The sequence below is a fragment of the Manis pentadactyla genome, chromosome 10, assembly GCF_030020395.1.
Source record: "Manis pentadactyla isolate mManPen7 chromosome 10, mManPen7.hap1, whole genome shotgun sequence".
In the NCBI taxonomy this organism is placed as follows: Eukaryota; Metazoa; Chordata; class Mammalia; order Pholidota; family Manidae; genus Manis; species Manis pentadactyla.
Window position 1 is genome coordinate 100,963,035 of NC_080028.1, and position 16,993 is coordinate 100,980,027.

The 16,993-nt window shown below is 57.6% G+C and overlaps 1 protein-coding gene across 3 annotated transcripts; it reads right to left on the reverse strand.

The window, feature by feature from the left end:
* Window positions 1-111: 111 nt before the first annotated feature.
* SLC29A4 (solute carrier family 29 member 4) lies at window positions 112-15,900 on the reverse strand. 3 transcript variants are annotated; one of them, XM_036933046.2, is made up of 11 exons: window positions 15,867-15,900; window positions 9,998-10,183; window positions 7,186-7,317; window positions 6,839-6,952; window positions 6,229-6,357; window positions 4,297-4,371; window positions 3,053-3,303; window positions 2,299-2,437; window positions 2,039-2,226; window positions 1,114-1,354; window positions 112-799 (listed from the first exon to the last, which is right to left on the reverse strand). In XM_036933046.2, the coding sequence occupies exons 2-11, from the start codon at window positions 10,170-10,172 to the stop codon at window positions 657-659; spliced, it is 1,587 nt and encodes a 528-aa protein (XP_036788941.2). In that variant the 5' UTR covers window positions 10,173-10,183; window positions 15,867-15,900; the 3' UTR covers window positions 112-656. The 3 variants fall into 3 exon arrangements, with proteins under 3 accessions (XP_036788941.2, XP_036788940.2, XP_036788943.2); XM_036933045.2 differs by lacking the exon at window positions 15,867-15,900 and adding an exon at window positions 13,617-13,802; XM_036933048.2 differs by lacking the exon at window positions 15,867-15,900 and adding an exon at window positions 13,617-13,805 and having other exon boundaries at window positions 646-882.
* Between the last annotated feature and the right edge of the window lie 1,093 nt (window positions 15,901-16,993).

Here is a 16,993-nt window from a genome sequence, read left to right on the forward strand (position 1 = left end):
GGCTGAGGTGCCAGGTGGGCCTCGTCCTGCCAGGACCCCTGCCCCACTCCCAGGGGCTGAGATGACGGCAGCCCCACCCACACATGCTTCTCCAAGGCAACGGTGGTCAGCTTCTCTGCCTTCATCTTTTAATGGCCAGTGCGGTACAGTTACTGGACAGACGGACAGGACAGGGGCACAGAGGGGGCAGGTGGTCACAGCTGTGCCCTGGGTGTGGAAAGGCAGGCCATCTTCCCCCCAGAAAATTCTGCCCTTGGCAAGATGTGTGGAATCTTCCCAGCTCGGAATGGAGAGATGGGCTGGCCGGGAGTTCTGGAGTTCAGGCTGGGCCAGGACCCGCCCTCCAGCCGTCTGCTGGGCACTCATCTCCCTCCTTGGGCCTCACCGGATGGCGGTCAATGCCTAGGCTAGGAGCTCACTTCAGCCAGGGGTGGGGCCCTGCTTTGTGGACCCCAAATTATTCCCCCACCCCCTTATCACAGAGAAGTGGGTCGAGGGATGGGTGGGGGTGCCCAGAAAGGGCGGTGGTATTGGCACAGGGAGGAGGCCGGAGCCCCGCAGGCACTGCAGGCAGTGGGGGGGAGGGGGCCTCAGGCCTCAGGGCCCCTTGTCAGGCCCAAGGGCTCACCCTGGGCGGGGCTGAGGCCGGGCCTGGCTCAGGGGCCGGTGGGGAGGGAGGAGTTGGCTGAGGGAGTGTGGGAGCAGCTGCTGTGGGCGTCCCGGGTGAGGCTGTAGGTGCAGTAGGCCACGGCAGAGCCCAGCGTCAGCCCCGTCATGTAGGACACGGTCATGGTGTTCCCTGCAGACAAGACCGGGCCTCAGTGGGCAGGAGGGCTGGGGCAGCAAGCAGCCCTCGGAGGACCTTGGCGGCCGAATGAGTCCCTGCGGATGGACCCAGTGGTCTTGACGGGTTCACCAGGCAGTTGTGCAAAGAATAAAGGAATCAGAGTGACGAGAAGCCTGAGGCCAACTGACGCCGGAACCTGTGCACTTTGATGTGTACCTCGGTTTCCCCGCCTGGCAGTGGGGCGCTAGCAGTCCAGTGGGTCTGCTAGACAGGCGCCCCGAGATGTCCTGTGGGCCAGCTGGGTGCCAGCAGAGCGGGGGTCTTACCTGCCAGCTCCCGCTGCCTGGGGCTCACTTTGCCTGCCGCCAGAATCATGGGCACGCTGCCAAAGTAGCCATTGCTGATGCCCATGAGGAGGGAGAAGATGCAGGACCAGGCGGGGTGGCGGAGGACGGGCGTGCCACTGGGGTAGACGCACAGGATGAAGAGGGGGATGAAGACCACGCGGAGGCAGGAGCAAGCCAGCAGGGGGATGCCCTGCCAGTCCACGGGCAGGGCCGCCAGGATCTGCGGGAAGCGAAGCACGTGGGCACCCTGCCTCTCCTGAGCCCACCCGGCCTCACGTCTCCACTGCAGCCTCCACCCTGTCCCCAGACACTCTCAGCTCTGTCCTGCTCAGGCTGTTATGTCTTTCCATAGCTTTGTCACTAAAACGCACCAAATCCCTCATGAGAGCAACACACCGTTCCTGCTGTGTGCCTAGCACCCACCCAGACACAGCATGGGTGCCCTGTTCAATCCTCACAGCACCCAGGTTGCCTCATATTGCACCGCAGGGAGCTGCAGGATCGGTGGGGGGGACCCCACTAACCAAACTTGCCCCCTCTCAGAGCACTGACTGGAGTCTCCCTGCTCTGTGACTCAGGCGAATGGCTTTCCCTCTCAGTCCTCAGTCCATTCACTCATTCACTTAGAGGAGGCCCACAGCAGGCCTACTCCAGGAACAGCATCCTGATCTCACTCCCGCCGCCGGCCGGGGCACACGGCTGGCCCCGGGGACACAGCCAGCAGTCCCTGAGGGGTCAGGAGGGCCTCCCTCCCTGGGGCACGGACGGGCGCGGTGCCATCACCTGGCTTAGACCTGCCCCACCTGGAGCCGCACCTCAGCTCAGGGTCTACCCTCCCGCAGCTCACTGCCCCTGCCTGGGGCGTCCTCTCCCCCAGAAGGGGTGGGGACAGGCGGGGCCCTACCTTGCCCACGAAGTCAGAGAGGTTGAACACGGCCATGAGGAGGATGGGCAGCCACTCGCCCAGGATGCAGTGGCGGATCTCGGACTCGAGACCCGGGAACAGGCACAGCGTGATGAAGTAGGTCACGGCGATGGACAGCATGTGTGCCCAGATGACGCGGGCTACCGCGTAGCGGCGCAGCAGCAGAGCTGTGGGCAGCGGGTAAGGGTCAGCACCCGCCTGTGGCGAGGACGCGGCCCGGCCTGCCCCCACGTGCCCACCTCTGAGGGAGGGCCAGCTCCGCTTGACTCTCAGCTGAGGCATGTCAAAGCGCGTGTAGGACCCCTGGCTGCTGGGCACCTCGTGCGCTGGGCTGTCCGTTGGGGTCCTGCTGTTAGCCAGGGCTGGGCCTTGGTGCTCCTGGAGGGAGGTGGAGCTGGGCAGGGTTGGGGTGCGGCCCTCGGGGCCTCCGTCCCACCACCACTGCCTGCCTCGAGGTCCCTCAAGTACACCAAGCTCCTCCCAGTCTTTGATCCTCTGCACCTGCTTTTCTCTCTGCCTCCAATCTCTTCCCCTGGGTCTTCACGTCTCTCCCTCCACACAGGTCAGGTCTCAGCCCAGAAGTCGCTCCTCAAGGAAGCTCCCTGACCATTAAGGGTGCCCCAGTTTCCACTGTGGGCCTTGTTGCAGTGCGTCACCCTCCGGCCCACCCCAGGTCTCTGGGCTCTGTGGGGACTGGGGTTTCTGGCTCACTGGTGTTCCCAGTGGGCAGCCTGGGTGCCCGGCTGGATCAGAGTCTGCGAGAACATTCTGGCCCTCTTCGCTGACAGGGCCCTCTGGGGCAGAGAGGTCGGCCTCCCCGGCCCTGTTCCTCTGGGGCTGTGCAGCCCTGCCACCAGCAGAGAGCGCCCAGGACCCGGGCCCGCCTGCAGGGCTCAGGGACCCCAGCGCCCGCTGAGAGCGCGGGTCAGGGGGCGCCGCCGCGGGAGCCGCGAGGACCAGGAGGCTGCACCAGGGCTCCCACCCCGATCTCACCAGGTGGACGTCCCCGGCGGCGACGTCGTGGTGCACGCTGTAGCCGGCCGGGCTGCGCCGGAGGCCGTCGCGGGGCTGCGCCGCCGTGTGGTAGAGCACGAAGCGGCTGCGCCGCACCCCCAGGTGCAGCAGGAAGCAGAGCAGCTCCAGGCCAGCGGACACCAGGAAGAAGATGAGTGTGCTGGCGAGCTCATCAGGCAGCAGCAGCTTGGTGAGGATGCGGCTCAGGGACGCGATGACGCCCGCTGTGCCTGGCGAGAGGGGCTGGGATGGGCCTGGCGTCCCTTGCCCCCAGCCCTGCCCACCCTCCCGGGGGTGGGTGGGGCTCCCGGCCACACATCCAGCCCAGACTGCCCACCTCCGGACAGAAACACACAGGCCAGCAGAAGTGATCTCCCAGCACCTTCTGGACCAAACCCCATAGATATGAGTCTTGGAGCCCTGGGGGGATCTGGTCAACCTCATCATCCAGAAGAGGGTGCAGAGAACCTCAAGGGGAAGATTGGGGACAGAGCCCAAGGGGGTCCTGGCGTGGACCTGCCTAACTGCCTGGACTCTGGCCAGTCCAGGCATGGACAGAAGACTGAGAACACCTGGGGGAGGGTCTTCAAAAGGGGGACCTGATGTGTGGGCCGGGGCTGCTCCTGTGCAGAGAGGGGTGGCAAGGCAGGAGGGGCAGTCGGCTACCCACACCAGCAGCTGGAGTGAAGGAATCAGTTTGGAGGGCATGTTGGGTAAGTTTAGGGTTTGAGCAAGGGGGTGCTGTGCACTGAGCAGTGAGCAGGGGCAGGTGGGAGATGTTGAGGTGGGCCTGGAAAGTGAGCTTGAGAAGCCGAGAGCGGTGCTAAGCAGGTGTGGCTCATGGGCCTGGGGCTCTGGGGAGAGCCTGGTGCTGAGATAGCGCACTGGACATCACGGGTATGGATGGGCGCATCCCCTAAGCACAGGCACATAAAATGTGCACCGCACACTAGGCGCATGGGCATGCCAAGACACTCAGACCCGCGCTCAGAGAGGCACAGTCTTCCCACATCACAAAGGGCCGTACGCTTGAAGAGATGTTGCCACATCACAGCCATGTCCCTCCCACCTGGGAGTCCCACCCCCACCATCCAGGCAAGAGGAGATGATGGTCACTGTACCCAGCCCCATGTTCCCAGGGCCCTGCACTGGGAGGTTCCCCAGGAAGAGGCTTCCAGCCCAGGCAGCCCAGCGTCCCCTCCCAAGGGTCTGCAGATACTCACTCTCCCCAGTCATCACCCCCTGGGCGTACCTCTTGGGCAGCATCCCCGTGTACCCATAGAAGCTGGATTGCTGCACTTGAGAGAGAGAGAGGAAGGAATAAACACCACTATCACCTGTCACCTGGGAGCAAGACTCAAAAGTCTGAGAGCAAAAAACAGTCTGAGAACAGTGTGTTGGCAATGCCTGTCTGAAAGAGACATTGACACTGCTGGCGGCAGATGGCTTTGGTCCGACTGCCTGCAGAGTGCGGTGGACGCAGCACTGTCCACTACACAGTGGTGGACTGCCTTCCACATCCCACCCTTGGGAAGGGCCAGGCTCCTTGACTAGTTCTGTCCAATGAAACAGGAGCAGAAATGATCTGTGTCGCTCCTGGATGACGCAGAGAAAAGCCCACATGGACTTCCAGTGTTTCCTTCCCCAGTGGTAGTGTTACAGCCGGGGGGCTGCTGTCAGCCTGAGTCCCTGAGTGACTGTGTGGAGCATATCCCCATTCATGTGTTGGACATCTAGCAAGAGCCAGGAATAAGTTTTGTTCTATGAAGCCACTGAGGTTTCTGGGCTAATTGGTTGCTATAGGCTAACTGTAACCAACACAGACAGAAACGCAGCAATTTTCTCGGGAAAATGGAAACGCACTGGCTCATACCATACCCTGCAGTTTAGCAAGCGGGTGCCTGGATGGAGACCTGAGGCAGTGTTGGCCAACTAGGATCTCCTGGTCCTTACCAGCATGTGTTTTCTAATAAAGTAGAACAGGTCTGTGCACACTGCCTAGACTGAGGGTGATAGTTCGTGAAGCCTTGATTTCATTTATAAACACACACACACAATGTGTTTACTGGACTGTAATGTGAAATGTATTTCTTCCTGGAAGTTACAGTCAAAAAAGTCTGAGGGAGTACAGAACTGTCCCGGACTTCTGCAAACATTGCCACCATGAAAGGAAAGCTGAGGACCATTCCGGGTGAAAGGAGACTAGACACGTGACAGCTACTGCAGTGTGTGACCCTGGGTTGCACCTGGGCTCAGAAACCAAAATGCTGTTAGGACATTGTCGAGACCATTGGTGACTATGAATATGGATTATAGATGATAGTATGTGTCAGTGTTAAGTTTCCTGATACTGACAATTCTAACATGGTTATAGAAGAAGTGTTTTGGCTTTTGGAAAATACAGCCTTGAAGTGTTGGTACTTAGGCAAGATGTGTGATGTTGTCTGCACATAGCTCCCAAATGGGTTAAGGGGAAAATATATGTTACTTTATATTTATATATATTCAGGGGGAAAACTGACACATGTACATATATGTGTGGGGGGGTGTGGGGGCATGAAGAGAGAGAGAGAGAGAGCATATGTGGCAAAATGTTAACTGGTGAGTCCAGGTGAAGGGTGTATGGGAATTCACTACATTATTCTTGCAATCTTTCCATAGGTCTGAGAGTCTCAAAAGAAAAAGAAAAAAAAGTCATGGCCCAAGAGAAGCACAGGGGTGTGGTGGCTTGAGCAGGACAGCTCTGGAGGCCCACGTATATCTGAGAAAACAGGGAACTGCCTCCACATCCACATGGCATGCAGCAGGTGTGTGGATGTGTGCACAGCTGTATGCTCTGCCAGCATGTGTGTGCTCAGCACACGCAGGCACTGTGGGGTTCAGTGTGCATGCACGGGTGTGGAGTGGACATGTGGCTGCAGCAGGCACATGTGTGGGGCATGCACTGTGTGCAGTGTGCATGTGTGGGTCAGGTGTGCATGTGGCCCCAGCAGGACACTGTGTGTGTGTCTGTGTGCGCATGTGTAGGGGGCATGCAGGCGGACGCCTACCAGCCTCATCTGTGTAATATGCCCCCAGTGTGCAAGCAGGGCTGGGGCGGGATGGCCTGCAGTAGGCCCTTGGGGTGCAGCCCCAGCCCCCACCCTGGTCCCTACCTGTGCAGCCGAAGGCCACGGTGCCCACAGCGGCCAGGTTGATGGCATAAGCCTGGTCATGGGAGAAGAGCTGCAGCCACACATCACAGATGCTGATGAAGAGGAGGGGGCCCAAGGCCAAGAGGTAGCCTGTGGGAGCAGAGGCCAGAGAGGGGGCAGTGAGTGGGCTGGGGGGTGCCCCTCATCCTAACCCCCGAGGAGAGTCAGGTTTGAGGTGCCCTCTCTCTTTCTTCTCCTCAATACTGGGAGGGTGGCCGGGACACTTTAGAGCTCTAAGAGGAGCACTGGGAAGGCTTCCTGGAGGAGGCGCCATTTGAGCCAGGCTTTGAAACTGGATGTGGCCATGAAGAGGAATGGGAAAGGAGGAGCAGGCCAGGCTGAGGGAACAGCAAGGGGCCTGAGACACCTGGGGGCACAAAAGCCTCCCAGGTACAGGTACCAGGGTGCCCCCACCATGGGCCTTACCCTATTTTCAAGCATTGAACTCCATAATGGTCCTAGGAAGTGTGCCCATTTTACAGATAAGGGGAGTGAGGGCAGGGAGACGGGAGGGAGTGGCAGGGCAGACATGAGAGCTGGGAGCCCGGGTGCAGCGTGGCGGCCGGCCTACCCGTGGTGATCCTGGTGTGCAGGCTCAGTCTCTCCACCAGCGCATTGTTCAGGATCACGGCCACCAGTGCCACCAAGATGTAGGTGAGGCTCATGTCGAACACAATCGATGTCCCTGTGAGGGGCCAGCCAGCGGCAGGTGCTCAGGGGAGCCGGTCCTCTGCACCTGCCCCAACCAGGGGCTGCCTCCTCACTCTGCCCAGAGGGTGAGGGACGCCCTGTGGCCATTCGCAGCTGAGCCAGGATTTGAATAAAACGGGCTCCCTGAGCAGGTCCTGCTCACAGGATGGGCGGGAGTGGAGGGTGCTGGGCAGCCTGTGACAGCCAGGTGTGGCTGTGGGGACCCACCTGGGTACTTGTGATGCAGGTAGTCCACGTCGGTGATGAAGCTGTTATACGGCAGCAGGAAGCCCACGCCAGCCAGTAGCATTGCAAAGTAGATGGCGTGGTATCGGTCGCTGGGCACCGGCTCCTCTGCCACTAAACCCAGATACCCCAAATGAGAAGTGGATGACCCACTTGAGCACCAGGGCTGTGGTCCACCATGACAGCCCCCTTGCCATGGCTGCTGCCACTGAATCTCCCAGCATTGGCCCCCATCACCTGGCTCCTGTCCATCCCCACAACCACAATGCCAGCACCACTGTCATAGCCACTGCTGTCACCTTCACACCTCTGTGGCCACGGTCACCATCACCGCAGTCATCACCCACCACCAAGAGGCCACGCTGTCACCACTTCCACCATCCTGGCCACTGATGCAAGCAGCTGGCTTGACAGGTGGTGGACTGGCATCTACATACCTACAGCAAGGCCCTATGGGGCAGAGGCAATGTCCTGCAGGAGGTTGTGTGTGCACCATCCATGTCGTGTCCAAGACATGGGCGGATTGTCCCCCTGTGAGGGTTCCTGTGTCGAGGAACCACTGGTGGAAGTGGAGCAGTGCCACCTGCAGAGATCTGCTAGCAAGATGTCTGCTTCCCACCCCTATAGCCGGCCTCTGTTGGCCCCCAGGTCTAAGCTGAGGCTGCCCCCAGCACTGCAGGCCTCTCCTGCCCCTGGATCAACAGGCAGAGATGAGGGCTGCTGTCCTGGCTGGGGTAATTGATTCTGACTACCGAGGGGAAATTGGGATGCTCCCACCTGTGGGGAAAGGAAAGCTATGTCTGGAACACCCGGGATCCTTGTGGCTTCTCTTAGAACTCCCAGGCCCTGTGCTGGAAGTTGGGGGTTCACTCCAATCTGAGCAGGACTGCTAGTGCCCCAGGGCCTGAAGGCTCGCGTCACCCTGTGAGGCAGAGAATCATGCCCAGGTGAGGTTTACTGAGGGCAAGTGTTAGGAGTGTTTCCTCCTAATTTTGACAGGAATACACTGTGCACAGGCATTAGCCAGACATTTTTGTTTTATTTACTCTCTTATCCCCTTAGCAACTCAGATAAGGTGTGTTGTTCTTTATACTTAACTGTATGTTTTAGGATTTAAGTTACAGGATGTCAGAGGAGAGGCATGCACATCACACAAGGACATTGAATCTTCTGGGGAAAGTGCTGGCATGTTTTGGGTCACATGGGTTAACTGTGTCATGCTAGGCGGCAGTGTGACTTTGTTAGTGTCCCTATGTGGAGACTAAGTATGGTTTAAGAAGCTGTGTGTGGAAGCCACGCTGGCAAGGGGTGGACTGTGATGGTCAGTTTTATGGGCCCACTTGGCAGGCCGGACTACAGTCCCTAGCTGTTCAAGCAAACACTGACCAAGGTGCGCCATTATGGATTTTTCAGATTAAAGTCCCTCCTAGTGGACTCTAAGTGAACTGAAAACGAAATTACCCTGGGTGGGCCTGACCTAATCAGGTAAGACATTTAGGTCGTCCCAGAGCTCAGAGGACCCAAACAGCTTTAGCCTATTTGTGATCTTCATTCCTGACCACTCGCTGTATGGATTTCAGACTGGCTAAGCCAGTCTTTGCTGCAGTAAGGCAATCCCTGTAACAAATGCCTACAGACACATACATATATATAGCTGGATCACAGCCACAGCTTTCGGTCTTTGTCAGTCTACCATGTCTGTATGTTTCCTGGTGGCTCTATTTCTCTAGGTGAACTTTGATCCAGCCACCATCACCAAGGCCATCAGTTAAAATCACCACTGCCACAGTCTCCACAGTCCCCACAGCCACCAAACACTTTCTTGGCGGCCCTGCCACATGGTACCTCTTGCCACACCTGGCCAGGAGAGGTCTGGCCCCTTGGTGATGGGCCCCAGGCTGTTCCCATCCATGTACATGGGAGCAGGGAGGTCATCCTAACCCACCACAGGGCTTGGCCAGCTGAACCTCCTCTCCCATCTGCAGGGAAAGAGGATGGAACCAGAGAATCAGCGCCCATTTCTAAGCCTGAAGTGGTACTACCATAAACTACAGCCACCAAAAAATGAGCTGTCACCTGCGGGCTCCTGAGTGCCGGGGACAGTCCTCAGCCATGTTCTCTGGGTCCTGCTGTGACCACACTGAGGGTGGCACCACACTGTTCCCCTTTTACAGATGGAGTAACTGAGGCTTAAAAAGCAATGACTTGCTCAAGGTCTCTGATGGGAGCTTGGGTGGAACCCAAACCTGCTTGATGCCAGCCATGCGCAGTGCCTACTCTGCAAGTCTGATCTCAGGGGCAGTTGGCTTATTTCCTCCCTGTGGGGAAAATGAGGCTCAGAGAGGTTTAGTCCTTGCCCAAGGTTGCACAGCTAGGCCGAAAACCAGCCTTTGAGCCGCAAGTCAGTCCTCCCCCTTTCAGCCACTTTCCTGTCTCCACTGAAGGGAGGAATGGCTTGTTTTGACCAACAAATGCCACCAAGGCAACCTGAGTCACTTCCAGACAGAAGTGTCACGGGGCAGCATGGGGCCCATCTTGTGCCCTTCCACCTGTCCCGTGGGCATGATCTGCACCTCCTCAGCCTGGCTCTGTGACCTGCACTTGGGCATGTGGCATTTGGGCAAAGCCACTGGGGTGATTTGTTACTGCAGCAGATGGAATCCGTCCTGACAGGTGCTGCCTGCCACACAGAGGACTCCCCTTGGGCTCTGCCCAAGGCTCCCCCACCACAAAAGGCTCCCACGGCCAGTCCCTGCTTTGGGCCAGAAGCAGACCTCGGCTGCACCGTACTCACCGGAGTCACTGAAGATCGTGATGCCCCTGGCCCTACCGCCCTGGCCCCGAGCTGCCCCAGCCGGCACCTCGTCCTCCAGCTGGCAGCTGTCGAAGCTGAAGCTCATCGCCACACTCCTGTCTGGCGTGCCCACCACGCTGGGCTCTTTGAGGCGCTGGCTGCCCACAGAGCCCATGGTGGCCCGCGCTGCGGAGAAAGGAGAGGAAGCAGGCTGAAGGAGCAGGGCAGAGAGGACCCCACCCCACTGCGCGGTGTCAAGCCTGCACCTCTGGCGGCCGTCCTTGCTCTTCCACCCATTTTGAAACAGTGCCATGGATCACAAAAACCAAGGCAGGGATAGCACGTGACTGGTGTCTTTTGCCGCAGTGGAGAGCAGTTCCCGGGGCCTGCGTGGTGGTGGAGGCAGTGGGCATGGGGAGAAATCGATGGTGCAGAGAAACATTTTGGAGGTAGCATGCCAGGACTTGGTGAGCAGAGCCACAGATGCTGCTGACTACCGTGTGCCGGGGCTGAGCACCACTTCCCAGGGAGGAGGTGTCCGCAGCACACTCATTTTACAGCTGAGCAAAAGTGAGCATTAGGGGGGGACTCCCCATCCCCCAACACCCGGTCTCACAGACAGTAAGGGGTGGACAATCTGAGCCCCCACAGCCCTCTGTTTTGGGCCAACCACCTTCAGTGGCAGGAAGTACTTTCTATGGTCTTGCCTCAGTTTCTCTTGCTTCCATTCAAATCTGCCAGCCTTCTATTTAAAGGAAAGGAAGGTGCTACCTGATCCTGGGTGGAGAGACACCCCCTCTGCGTAGAGGTGTGCATGAGTCTAGTTTTTTCTCTAAAACATTTATCAATGTATTTCTCTAATGACCTTTATTCGTTTACCTGATTGCATCCACATGGTAGAGAAGCTGAGACACAGATGGGGTGCCATGGCATCGGGCACCACTGTGAAGCCAGCACACCCATGAGCCTGTGTGGGACCACCCTGGGAGAAGCCAGGAGGGGGCCCACTTCCCGAGGGGGCCCAGGTGTTCAGAGCTTCACCGACTTTCTCTGAGGTTGTGCTGTCTCCCCCTCCTGCCACCAGCTCTCTGCCTGCTCCTGTTTTGAGTCTCATTTCCTCTGGCTTTCCTGACTCAGTTCACCTACTCCCCAGCCTTCACACAGGTGCTGATCAGTCACCATGCGCCTCCCCTGGGCCCTGTGCTTGCTTTTCCTAGCTCCCCTCAATTTTTTCTGGGGCCTGGGAGCCATGAGCCATCCCTGCTTCCAGGTTGGTCCTGGGGAACTGGGGAAATTTTGCCTCTGCCCCAGGGGCTGACCCAGCTGATGGGCACCCAGAAGCAGAGGAGAAGGTCAGGGGCTTCTCCTTCCAGGGCCTGGAGAGCAGGTGCAACTCCCGCTAGGCTCAGGGATCTTCCTGAGAGAACCCCGGCCCTGGCCTCCTCCACGTCTGGAGCTTGGAGGACTGCTCTCAGCCTGGGTGTAAATGACTGTGGTGTTGGGCAGGATCCAGCGCTGGAGGCCTGGAGACCCTTGGGCCCCACCCACCCAGGCTGTCCGGAAGGCTCCCCATGCCCAGGATTTGAAGGGCAGGGAGGCAGTCTGTTGCAACATTTCTCCCTGTAATATACTCAGGACAAAAGCCCAACCCTGGAGGACATTTGAACCCTGACCCCTGACCTGTGTTTAGCAAAGGTTCCCAAGATGCAGTGCCTGGACAGACCTGGCCAGATGCTGAGGGTTCTGTCCAGTCGAGAGGCCATGCTGTGCGCGAGGCATATGTGCTCAGTATGGTGCCAGGAGGTGGCCCCATTGCTTCCACCAGCTCAGTCGGTGAGGTGGGCAGCTCCCACCCACACGGCCTGCCCCAGCCACTGCCCTCGTGTGTTCCTCCAGACCCCTCGAGTGGGGGTCTCTGGCTCCCCTTGCCGTGGCCCCATGGCAGAGACCAGGCTTCATGTGGTGGCAGGGAAGGGCGCTGAGGTGGTTTCCCCACCTTTCCTGGGCTAGCCCTTCAGCCCACCGCTTCCCATATACCTCACGCACGCACAGAGCAGAGCCTGAGATCGTTCTGTTCCTGTTGATTAAAATTTAAGGATATGTGCATAGGCTTAAAAACCCAAGAGGGCACTGGGCTCTTCTCTGCTCCTCCTACCCTGCTGGGACTCCTTGATGGTCACCCTCAGGGAGCAGCTGAGAAGACCCAGTGCATTTCTCTGGCCCTCAAAGAGCCACCTCCTGAGCCGCAGTTTCCCTACCTCCCTATTGTGGGTGGGGAAGGGGAGGAAGTACTTCACAAACGGGGCTGGGGCAGTGTTTTACTGGGAAGTTTGTTTAGCACGCAGGAGGTGTCAGCTGTCACACAAGCCACCCCTTCTAGGCACTACTGTGGTCCAGAGAGGGCTCCTAGCCCCAGGACTCCTGAAAGCCCAGCTCATGCCCCCGCTTTGCCAGGACAACTGAGGCTCGGGGAGCCGAGTCCCAAGGTCATGCAGCTTGAACTGGAGTCCCAGCTGGGTTGAGCACCTTTGGTTTCCCCACTTCAGCTGTGACTGAGTGGACATGGGTTCTGAATGTGCCCCCGGACACTGTGGAGGTGCTGGGGACCTGGATGCCGAGGCCAGGCCAACCCCTCTCAGGGGCTGGGCTCCACCTCAGAGTGCATGCCCCAGAGGGGACAAGGAAGTCTGGGTCTGGAAAGTCAGCCTGCCAGCCCTCCTTAGGCCTCAAGCTCCTTGTGGCCCACAAGCCTTGGCCCGCTGGACCCCCTTGGACAGTCCTGGCCACTGTGCCTAGGCCAGCTTCTGGGTGCTCTGCTGCCCTTTCTGCAGCCACGCACTGTAGACGGCCCCGGCTCCTCTCTGTGGGTTCTGCCCGCAGGAGCGCGGGCTTCAAGCCCCTCTGTCACCTGCTTCCTGCAGCTCCCTGGGGACAGGTGGGAGCCTTGGCCAGACACTGGCTGCCCTCTGGGGCAGCCCAGACCCTCACCCGCCTCCTGGCCTGGGTTCCTGCAGCTCTCAGACGAGGGCGGCCCCCCTCCCCAGGCTGCTCTGCTTGCCCCGCCCAACAGCAGCAAAGTTGGTTCCCAGGCCTGCAGCCTGAGGCAAAGGACAGACTCCTCCAGCCACTGGAGGTGACCCCTGGGCACAGGCCCCACCTCTTCCCGCATCTTTTCCAGGATGAGAAGGGGGCTGCCAGGGAGATGGAATGAGATGGGGCCAAGGGGGACTTCAGGGAGAAACTTCTGGTGGAAGGGCCCTTTGGGCACGCCTGGGGAAGGAGGTGATCCCAAGATCCGGGCATGGCCTGGCCACCTGCCACTCTCCCCCTTCCCGGGTCTGGGTCCTGCACTCGCTGATGCGCTGGAGCGGGGCTGGCTCGGTCCGGATGCTGCACGAGACGGGGGCGGGAGCCCCTCTTCCCGGGACAGAAGGGGGGGGTGGGAGATTCGGGGTCCCCAGGGTCACCTACCCCGCCCCTGAACTCGGCGGCCGGAGCCGGTGCGGAGGGAGTGGCGACGCGGAGTGGAGCCGCGCGCACCGCAGACAAAGGCTCCGACAGGTCCCCGCGCCCCAGCCCGTCCCCGTGCCCGCCCGCCACCTCCGCGGCCACCGCTTACCTCCTCCCGGCCCGGGGGTCCTCGGCGCGCCCGGCCCCGCCTGCGCCCGCCGCTCCGCGCCGGGACCCCTGGGCGCCCGCGCCCCGCGCCTCGGGCCGGGCGCGGCCGGCGTCCTCCGCAGGTTCCCGCGCCGCCGGCCCCGGGGTCCGCACGCGCGTGCTGGGGCGCAGCGGCGGCGGCGGCGAGCACAGCGGGGGCCCCGCGGGGAGCCCCGCCCCCGAGCCCCGGCCGCCCCGCCCCCGCGGAACCCCGTCCCCAGCCACTCCCCTTGCTCCTCCCCATCCCGCGGCTCGGGCGGGGCGGGGCCCAGGCTGAGATCACCACCCCCGGCCACCCATGGGTGACCTGCTGCCGACCTAGCCCGCCCCCCGCGATACCCGCTTCCCCGCCTTGGTGCCCAGTCCCACTACCCACGTCCCCTACTCTGCCCGCCCTGGGTCCACTGTCGGGGTGGCCCAGGTCGGTGGGTGGGACAGGTCGCGCAGGTAACCAAACTCAAAATTTTGAAGGATGAGTTGGAGTCCGCAGGATCAACACAGGTGCCCGCCGGCCTTGACCGGCCCCCACCTGGAGGCCCTCACCTCACTTCCCAGGAGACTAGCTCCTCCTCCGGTCTCCAGACCCGCTGGCATCAGCCAGGAGGCCCCAGAGGTGCTTCTGCTCCTCTTCTCAGGGCCTCACCCATTGCTTCTAAAACACTGGAAGGCCTCAGAGCTTCACGGAGTGCCGGGCATTTGTCTGACTGAAGGGTGGACTGGACTGGGAGCTGAGAAAAGCTGTGGAGCACAGTGGAGCAAAGGTGTGCTGGGGGGCGCTGGCGTGCATTCAGCGGGATGCACCCCTGCCCTTCATGGGGGGCTGGCTGGCTGGGGGACATGCAGCTGATCCAGTCATTAATCTGGAAGTTAAAGAGCCTCACACTTCCCACGGCTCTGAAGCTTTGAAAGGGCCCATGCAGGAAGCCAGCGAGCTGTCCTGAGTGTGAACACAAGTTATTTGGTGGGAGGCACTGTTCTCACAGGGGACACCTGCATCTGTCCCCGGGGGGTTCATTCTAATGGAGAACGCTGGCAATAAACAGTCATTTCAGGAAGCGTACGATGCCTGGAAGACAGTAAGAGTATCAGAATAGACAAGAGTGTGTGACAATGGGGGTGGGGTGACTATGATTGTCTAGGATCCGGGAAGGCCCTCTGAGAAGGTGACCTTTGAGCTTACAGACCTGAATGATGGAGACCCATTGTGGGGAGGTGGGTGGGAAGGGTGTTCTGGGCAGAGGGAACAGCCAGGGCCAAGTCCCGAGGCCAGGAGAACTCATTATATTCAAGGGCAGAAAGAAGGCCAAGGTGGTGGGTACAGAGGAGGAGGAGACTTTCCAGTGGGAGATGAGGTGAGGTGGTGAACAGACACTGGCCCACGGGGGCCTTATGGGCAGCGTGGTGAGCGGTGCTCCTGGAGTGTTCTAGTTGGAGGAGGGGACATGATGTGACCTAGGTTTGTAAACCCAGGTTGCCAGTGGGAGGGCAAATTAGAACACTTCTGAGAGGTAAATTGGTCTAAAAACATGCTTGCCCTTTAATGCAGGAAATCTAGCCCAAGGAAATCATTCTAAATGCAGAAAAGGCTTTATATACAGAGGTACTAATCAGAATAATCAAACATTGAAAATAGCCCAATTACCCAAGGAGAGTGGATAAGTGATGTTCATCCCATGGGGGACAGACAATATGATTGTTATATCAAGAAAACCAGTGGAATGATGTGCAACCCCGCAGAGAAATCGTAAGTCAGCCCTCAGATACATGGTTAGGAAGGATTCTCAGTAAAATGGAAAACTGGCAGTGTGAAAGTGGTGACACAGAAACAGGACATGTCCCCAAATTGGGAGAACCAGGTAAAATGATTTTCTGGTGGAAATTATAAATAAGCAGACAAAGCTGCTGTCAGAAGAGAAAGAAATCTGCATAGGAAAATTGCTAGACAGGAAATAGAAGCTTTTGTTAAAGACCAACTAATCCTCTGCTCCAAACCCCAGGCTTGGGCTGTTTCATGGAATTTTTAAAGAAGAGTTAAGTGCAACTTAAGTATTCCAGAGCAGAGGAAAAAATAAATACAGAAGAGTTTCCTAAGTCTGACAAAGATTTCTCTAAGAAAACAATAGACCAGTCCTGCCTGTGAATACCCATATAAAATCCTAAATAAAATGTGAGCCAGTGGAACTCGGGAGCACATTAAAATAACCATACTCACCAACAATCCAAATGCAAGAATGGTTTCATAAAGGATGCTCTTCATTTCATCATCACCTTAATAGGTCAAAGGAAAGTAGTATGATCATCTCCGTAGATACTAGAAAGGCCTTGGTAAAATACAACATCCATTCTTAATTAAAAAAAAAATAGACTGCACATAAGTGAATTTTTATGTGCGAGTCCAAAGGCACAGACTCAGCTCCATACCCTCACCTGTTACTTAACCTTCTGTGCCTCTCCCTTCAGAGCCCTAGCTGACATTGTTAGACAAGAGAAAGAGAAAAGATACATAAAAATTGGAAAAGATGAGTTAAATTATTGTTATTTGTAGGCGACAGGATTATCTAGCTCTTGGGGATCCAGGAGGCCCAAAGGAAAACCTCTTAAGAGATTCCCACACAACCTCCCCACACCTAGGCACAACAGACACGTAGAGAAAAGGTTCATTTGCAGTGACAACAAAAGAGATAAAAGTCCCTGGAATAATCTTAGTTAGAAATGTTCAACATGTATATGAAACATTTTCAAAGCCACATTAAAAAACCTTTGTGAGGAACCCAGAGGAAGGCAAATAGACAGTCACCTGCCCTCTTCTTTAACAGGAAGATGAAGAGTGTGACCAAGATGTCATTTCCCACTAATTCAATCCATTTACCTTATATCATCCCAGAAAAAAATACCAGCAAGATGTCTTTCCTTTGGATCTAGATGAACTGATTCTCAAATTCACATGGGAAAATGAGCCAGGAAAAAAAAACTCAAAAGGCAGAAGAATGAGGGGGGACTAATTGCAAATACAGAATATAAGATAAAGCACCTGCATTTACAGCAGTACGTGGTACACTTTGACGAGATGGATCAACCAAGGGGCCAGAATGTAGGTCGGGAAGTCAACCCAAATGCAGGCACTGGTAGTGGCAGCTTTTTGTATTCGTGGGAGAAAGATGAATATTTCTGTAAATGGTGTTTGCACCATTGGGTGGCAATCTGAAAATAAATAAAATTGGATCCTTGCCTCATTCCCAATACCAAAACCAAGAACAACAAAAATAACAACAAAAACCTCTAGATTTTTGTTTTGAATGACCTTGTAGAAACAAAGTTCTTTCTCAGCAAGACACAAAA